This window comes from Acanthochromis polyacanthus, chromosome 11 (genome assembly GCF_021347895.1).
Source record: "Acanthochromis polyacanthus isolate Apoly-LR-REF ecotype Palm Island chromosome 11, KAUST_Apoly_ChrSc, whole genome shotgun sequence".
Lineage (NCBI taxonomy): Eukaryota > Metazoa > Chordata > Actinopteri > Pomacentridae > Acanthochromis > Acanthochromis polyacanthus.
The window spans coordinates 36,863,245-36,871,467 of NC_067123.1; the positions used below are offsets into that span (position 1 = coordinate 36,863,245).

Genomic DNA, 8,223 nt, shown 5'->3' on the forward strand with positions numbered 1-8,223 from the left:
TAAATTACAAAGTTTGACTAATCCTAGTTTTTCTATTCCACAAGAAGAACTCAGTATGCATACATAGATGTAAAGATACCTCATATTTTCTGTGAGAAAACTTTGCCATACCTTGAAACTGCTGCTTGTGTCATAGACAAGGTTGACTTTTCTCTTGATGGGTCCTTCCCTCTCACTGGTGCTGATGAGGAAACGTTGGACAGAAGATTAGATCAGGGAAACAACCTGCCTCCATATAACTGTGACACTTAACTATTCCTGTATATGTCACTCTTGTTTTTCTTTCACTTACTCGTCTTTGAAGCTGTTATAAACAGACTGGTTGAAATGAGCTTCTTGACTCGAGACTCTCGTGATGTCTGTGCTTTGACTCCTCGGCAGGATCTCCTTCAAAGAGTAATACGGTAAGAAAACAGACACAAAACAAAGAAACAACTTCGTATCTGCAAATAGCTCATCGGCTCCCCCGTTGCTGGTACTTACAGGCTTTTTTGGCACAGCTGGATGGGTGTCCTTGGCAACAAACTTCTCTGGTGACTTGTAGCTCGCTTTGGGGGCCTCAAGTGCTGTCACCTTGGCAACAGATGCAGGGCTCTTTCCCAGGTTACCACTTGCCGGAGCAGATGATATCAATAAACTGGAGGAGGCAGACAGGGGAGCAGCGTAGGGATTCAGAGTGGGAGAACTGGGAGGGGGAATGGAGGTTTCTGGCTGAACTTCTTTTCGAGCATCAAGGCTTCTGGACCTCCTGCGATCATCAAACTTGAGCCGCTGCCTTGCTCCGGGGCGGCCTCTGGTCTGCGGCGCGCTGCCCGGTGCTGCACTGTTAAACTTACTGATGAGCTTGTTAATGGGAGCCAGGGAGTTGGTGTCGATTGCAGGTGCAGGCTCCTCAGCAGTTGGCGCTGGAGGATTTGGGAATGGCTGTGAAGGGGAATCGGTGCTCGATTTCTTGCCGTTGTACTTCCCCAAAGAGCCAGAGAAACCAGAGGCAGTTTGCTTAACCCCTTTGGGTGCTGCTGCTGTGTTTAATTTGACAGGTTTCAGCCCTGCTTCGTTATACTCCTCCTCACTAGTCCGATTTTTCTCTGTTGTGCCGACTGTTGCTTTGGGTTCAGCTTTGGGCCTCTCTGCCGGTGTCGCTCCACCTTCCTCCTCACCCTGTGTTCCTGCCTGACCGTCACCTGGAGGTCTTTTAAGAGGGCTCCTGAAAATTTCCCCATCCTCATCCTCAGCTGGAGAAACAGGGGAGCGGGATGTGTTCACAACAGGGCCATAAGGGTTTACAAACTCTGCTGGTTCTTTGTTCGTTTTGGGGGTGGTGTTGTACGGTGAAGGTGGCCCCGAGCTGGAGGTGGGGGTATTTAGTTGAACACCGTATGAGTCGCCTTTCTCTCCATCTTTCAGAACCACATAAGGCTGTCCAGAGATTCCCTGAACCCTCACAGCAACACCATATTTGTTGGAAGGAGCCGTCGTACTGTTGCTCCCTTTGGCTTTATCGGGGTAGCTGCCGCCGGTGTCGTGGAGGTCTTTGATGAAGCGGATCTGGACGCCATAATCCACGGGTGGCTTCCTGTCGGCGGAGAGACTGCTCATGTTCACTTCCTGGTTTGCGTGCAAGCAGCCTGTGGAGGGAAAGAGCAGAAATGCAAATCAGGCGATTCAGTGAGGTGAGTTACAAAAGCATTCGGTACATCGAAGTCCAGCTGCAAGGACCGTGTTTTGATCTATTCCACTAGATGTGCAGAAGATTCAGCTCTCTTTGCTTTATTTCCTTGTTTACTGTTTAAACCTCCTACTTTTTCCTCAGGTGGAGTCACCATGACTTAGCTAAAATATCAGATTGCTGGTATATCTTGATGGAGCTGTCATCTTCTCATGCTGCTCACCAGGTTCGGTTTCTTCCCAGACAGAATGTATTGTATTCATGTCATGCCAAATATGCCACTGGGGCACTGAGAGCCTCTTTGTACAGGTTGAGGCCTACTTTCTTCCAGAGGGCGTGGACGGAAGGAAGGAAAAACACAGCGGGAGTGGTTGAGTATGAAACTCCTTACACCATAAAAGATCGATTTGTTGCCTCTTTTTAACCCGGACATGCACTAATCCAGCCATTGTTGAAGAAAAGACAAGACCTAACAAAGGCCATTGGGTATATTTATGCATTCAAACAGCTGGATAGAGGGCAAAGCGGCGTCTAAATATACTTTGACATTAACTCTGGAAAGACAGGTGTCAAAGGTAGCTATAGTATTTGCACTACTGGTGGCCACGCTGGCAAGTAAACCCTTGGCGCTCACACAGTTTGTCCCGAAACATAACCTATAATACTGTGTTTTCCACGAGTTTTACACATGAAGTCATGAAAGGTAACACTCAGCCCACAATAAGACTTACATAATGTCTGCTGGGTTGCTAGAGGAGCTTTCTAAAATCAGAGAAAATAGTCATGATGATGTCACCAGGGTTATCTCAGTTTGGACTTGCAGATTAATAATTTATAAAAAGACAAAATGGGATTTTTAAAAGGCGTGAGTGTTTACCAGGTAGAGAGGGTCAAACAAAAGGATGTGTTGCTTAATGGAAAATGTAGGAAGCAGCACTTTTAGAACTTGAACCATACTGGTACGACAGGTGAGGGTGTCTCTAACCCTAACCCTCTGCTGCTTGCTTCCTTTCATAAAGTTTGCTTTTTCTGAGTCCTGAGGAACATTTGACGTTACATGCATTGTCATTTGATGTACAGTTTTTTCTTGCTTTCTTGGTTACTCCTTCAGAATATAACTAGGGCTGGCCCGAATAGTGGTTTCGAATATTCGGATACCAAAATTAATATGTGGATAGTGCCATAGCGAACGAATATTCGGGATATTCGGGTCCAGCCCTAAATGTAACAACATCCAAATTAACTTTTTGAGTGTTTTATTGAATCAAATTTGTTCAGACTTCAAAGATAATCGGTATATTATATATGACAACTACAACCACCACTTTGATGATCCTGTTACAATAAGAAGTCTTGCTGAGAAACCTTGACCTCTGACCATAACTAAACTACAGAATAAAGACACCCTCTCCAGCAGGATAATGCACCTCACCGCATCACAAAAACTCTTCAAGAATAGCTTGAGGAACATGACCAAGAGCCCAATGATCTCAGTCTGATCAAGCATCCATCAATGGCTCCACTTTTCAATCAACAAGACCCAAAAGATATCCTGGCTAACATCCTTGTAGCAGACACAAGACACTCTCAGAAGTGTTGTGTTCATGGCCCTGATGGGTCAGAACTGTTCTGGCAGCACGAAGGGAAGCTGCACACTATTAGACAGGTGGTTCTGATGTTGTGGTAGATCTGTATACGTGAGAGAAATGATTAATCGACTTTTAACGAGATACATTTTCAAATTACAGACAAAATCTTAACAGATGTTTACAGTAAGTGCTACAGGGAATAATCTAATAATTGCATATTTGCTGACTGTTAAATTAATCACCAACCACTCTGTCAAAATCCTCTGATTCCAGCTTCTTAAATTTGACTATATTCTGGTTTCTTTATCCCTATGTGATGATAAACTGATTACTATGAGGAACATCAGGCTTCATCTGCAGTCCTGGATAAACTAGGCTGACTGAGGAGCACATTGACACACTTGTTTTGTTGGGTAAGAACCTTGAAGTGGTCCAAGAAAATAACTAGCCAGAAAATAAGTCAGTCAGGGATGGGATAAGGGAGCGAAAAGAAAAAAAACAATCATGTTCTGGTTTTGTCCGTGCTGCGTGACAGAAGTCTGTCTACTGTGAAGATAAAAGCACTTTAGGTTCCATGTTGTCTCCTCTGTTTATCTATTACTTTCCCTGATGTTAAGGTTTTGTTGTGGTAGCATTTCAATATTGATTTATTTACACATTTATCATAATGAAGTCAAAATTAGGACTAATGAGGATGTCATCCTGGGCTTTGGGAAACACTCATCAACATTTTTCACCATTTTCAGACTTTTTATACATCAAACAACATAAAATATTGGTCAGAGTTTTAATAACATCGCTATAGGTGCAGTCCTGTTAGTAGTTTAATATAAGCATGTCCTCCTTCTATGCTCTGAAAATGAGCTTGCTGGATACTCCACCCTTTGTCCAGGCTCTGTGGAGCATTAAACACTAGGGGCTATGTCAGGAATGGGCCTCCCCTCGCTGCCTCTCTGCTGCTGCCAGTCTCCCCAGCCACCAAACTTCAGAGTCGAGCCACTCAGGCGTGGACGGTTTACTTTGCTGTGCAGACACACACACACACTCTACCTCAAGCATGCACATGTGTGAGGGTGCACACACACACACACACACACACAAACACACCTGCTGTGCATTTCCCATCTGGTAGTAGCTGATCTAATAAGCATCGCTCCTTTTAGTTTCTCTGCAAGTGGCGAGAAAAAGCTAATCACGCTTCAGTCACATTATCATATAAAAGCGAGTGTTTCTTCTTTTGCATACATCGGTTTTGGTATTCCAGCTCTCCTAATGTTGACCTTTACTTCACAGAGCTCACCATCGTCCTTCAGCTCGACACCGCTCCAGCTGTAAATTCCCACAGAGTGACTCTCGCTAGAATTAAAAAGTAACTGACTGCTGGTTATAGAGTAACGCGCAGCACCTCCACCAGCACTGAGGCTAGATTAGTGGATCAAAGTCAGACTTTGTGTTTCCTAAAAACATTCTTAGGATTCCAGAGGTTCCCTTTCAGCATTGCGCATGGTTTGCATTTGTATAATAAGGACAGATTAAGAGGAACCCGAGAACTAGGGCAGCATCAACTGTAAAGCCTGCACACGCAGAAAACTGTCGACATAGGCAGTAAATAAAAAGTGAAGAGACTAATTAAAAAGACGACAAAACCGGAGACCAGAAATATGGAGCGAAAAAAATGAATTCTCCCGTCCTAACATAACACCGTGTAAGTAACCAGGTTTGGAGAACATGTTCCACATCAAAACAGTGTGTGAAGGTTGAGTTGTGTTTGCAGATGTCTGTGTGAGTGTTGTGAAGCTCCCAGGTGTAAATGTGTTCCTTGGGTAAATACAGATTTCTAACAAAGGTTCAGTTGTTGTACAGCGACCAGTGGCTGAGCTCTGTTTAATGACAACTGGTTAACCTCCTCCTTCTCTTGTCGCTCGTCATGAGGAATGGCCATGTCAATAGAAACAGGAATGTCACCAAACCGGCCCATCAGCCATCGCCGCCGGTCCAGTTCTTCTTACCCAGCAGCCACTTCTTCTCTCTCCTCTGTTCCTGCACTCTCCTCTGCTTCTTACTGCAATGTCTGATGTTAAAGTTTGTCTCACAGTTTCTCTCGCCCGGAGGTATCAGAACAAGACCTGCTTTGATACTGAGAAATCCAGTGATGTGGTTGAAATGTTACATCCCACTTCTATTTATAATGAGAATCTCATAAGTAGGGCTACACTGATTAGTCAATTAGTTGTTGAATTTGTCATTAATCGCTTACTTATTATGTGGATAATCAGTTCAATAACAACACTAAAAAAAAAGCCAAACTTCTTTGACTAAAGCTTCATAAATTTGAATATTTTCTGCTTTCTTTCCTCCTCTTTGACAGTAAATTGAGTATTTTGGGGTTTCTGGTGGACATTTTTCAGCATTTTCTGACATTTTAAATGACAAACAACTAATCAGTTACTTGAGAAAACAACTGACAGATTAATCAACACTGAAAAAAAAATTCCTGCAGCATCAATCACAAGTTAAACACGTAGCTAGATGATAAATGAATAAACAATGAAATAACTGGAAACTCTAAATATTAACTGTTTCAACCTTCTCTGGTGGGAAATGCGTTGCTTTCTCTATTTGCAGTGTTAATTTGATATCACTGGATGTGGTAGTGTTGGCTGTACAAATCAAAAATGTTTGCAAGATTGTCCATTTTTCACTATTTCCTGACATTTTACTCGATGAACAGAACATTAATGCATTAATAAATAATGGAAACAATCACTAGATACAGCCCTAAACAATGTTTAAGTTTAATCATCTACTTTTCTGAGGTTTTTAATACAACTTGCTTGTAAAAACAGAAGAGAATGCCAGTAAAACCACCACGAGAGCAAATGAATCACAATGAATAACCGAGCTCTTTTTAATACCCGGAGCAGCAAATTTTCTGGACCATAAAAACCACACCTTCCAAACCAAACTAACCCAGATGTCAGTGTTATGGGCTGTGTGGCTGAAGCAGGGGCAGGTTGGTCTTGTCTAAAATAGCAACAACATGCCCCTCATTAAAAAGGCACATGTTTACCCAAACAGCTCAAAGTGAGCTTCAAGTGTGGCCTCAAGCATAAATATCAGCCCAGGACTGTCCTGAGTGGAGCAGTTTATTTAAATCCAAATGCAGGGACACTACCTGAACACCAAGAGCTGGAATAATCAACTAGAATAGAATGCTGACAAGGGTAGGAGGGGATAACAAGAGGCTTATCTGACTTTATATGTGGGCAGCACAAAGCCTGCTGTGTCTCATTAGTAGACTTGAGATTATTTACTCAGAATTTAAAGAAATGCACTTAAAAACTGGTGCCAATGCGTAAAAACATCGCCGCGTTGGGTCGGAGAAGCCATGAAGGTCTCCCTTTACGCACCTGTCTGCTCCAGTCGGGATTAATTGCGTCACACCCACCTATCCGGTCAGTCAGTATCGGTGTGCGTCGAAACCACCGGTTTGTTTACCGGGAAGCCATCTGGGACCACGATCCGGAGCAACAAGACAAACAAGCAGCGACTCACCTGCCCCCCGTCCTATTTGAAGCTGCTGTAATAACCGCTCATACCCTCTTTACGCAGCGCAGTCAGATCCAATTATGCACACACGCGCACACACACAAAAACACACCGAGATCTGCATCCAGGAGCCTTTAAAAAACAGACAAAAAATGGCTTCTTCCACTTATATTTGTTTGGGTAGAGCTAAAGAAGACGGCGGTTCGGTCCAATCACAAAGCCACAGGTGTCCATCTCCGCGTATCCAAATGTGGTGTCGCCTTAAAACGCCTGATCGGGCTTTTCCAGCGCGACTTTCACCCACTTCTACACCCAAAATCCCATAAATACACGGTAAACAGTGCGTAAAAAGCGCTCCCACTACGGTGTTCAGTTACTGTACCTGCAGAGGTGATCAGAGGTCCAGCATGTGTCCGTCCAGCAGCGGCTCCGTTCAGCGCTGATGGGATGAGGAGATGTTACTCAATGGAGGGAGGACATCCGTAAATTCTCCCCCCCGCCGCCGGAGCAACCTGTTGCCTGCATGGCGGAGAGTCGTCGTCCCGCCTCAGCACCGACTCCATTGGTGGGAGGATCCCCGGGAGGCGGCGCCTGCTGCGGGCTCAGTTTCATCTCCACAGGGGTCAATACAGCACGGAGCAGAGTGACCCATTTCTGTAGTGGTAATGAGGAATCACATCTCAGTTATCAGTTTGAAAATGTTTCTGAAATTCTTCTTTTTATCATGAATACATGGACCCCAATAAGAAAGCGTATCTGAAGAGAAAACTGAAAGACAAGGCATCACAAAGGTGGCTCGTTGGTCTAGAGGTATGATTCTTGCTTAGGATGCGAGAGGTCCCGGGTTCAAATCCCGGGCGATATAAAATGTGTCTCAAGCATTGTTGTTAGGCATCAGTGGGTACAGTGGCCAACTTGTAATTGGAAGGTTGCTGGTTCGATCCTCGACCCCTAATTGCTCCTGGTGGGTCGTGGTTAGTGCCATCCAGTGTGTGTGAATGGGTGAATATTACATATCATGTAAAGTGCTATATAAATACAACCATTTACCAAAAAACCAAGGAGAAGGACAGCTAATGTCACCAAATTACTTCTATGATTCAACAAAGATAAAACAGTTGAAACTGAAAATGTTTACAGTCTTGTTTGATCACATATGTCCTTATCTTAACCGTCCTTATCGTGGTTTTTATATTCCATGTTGTCACAGGACTTTAATTTCCTCATTCATTGTTTATTTTTATTGTTAGCACATGATACTTCATGGTGCATTTTTCAGTTTAGTACGTTTTTTTTTATTCATAAAAACTTCTGGTAACTTTCCTCTTTCTGCCGGCTACTGTAACAGCACCATTTCAATGAAGCCACATTGAGTTTAGACAAACATTTAGTCAAATTTAGGCTGTCGTTGAATGT

The 8,223-nt window shown here is 43.6% G+C and overlaps 1 protein-coding gene across 3 annotated transcripts in view; it reads right to left on the minus strand.

Moving 5' to 3' along the window:
* cgnb (cingulin b) overlaps positions 1-7,366 on the minus strand; it is a 28,794-nt gene extending 21,428 nt beyond the window's left edge. The window contains exons 1-4 of one of the 3 annotated variants that reach the window (XM_022208432.2): positions 7,190-7,366; positions 484-1,628; positions 293-387; positions 112-181 (exon numbers count right to left, since the gene is read on the minus strand). In XM_022208432.2, coding sequence (XP_022064124.2) covers positions 112-181; positions 293-387; positions 484-1,599 — 1,281 coding nt within the window. In that variant the 5' untranslated portion in view covers positions 1,600-1,628; positions 7,190-7,366. Of the gene's footprint in view, positions 1-111; positions 182-292; positions 388-483; positions 1,629-6,668; positions 6,771-6,813; positions 6,941-7,189 lie in introns of those variants that run through there. The other 2 variants (XM_051955836.1, XM_051955837.1) reach the window with 2 other exon arrangements.
* Between the last annotated feature and the right edge of the window lie 857 nt (positions 7,367-8,223).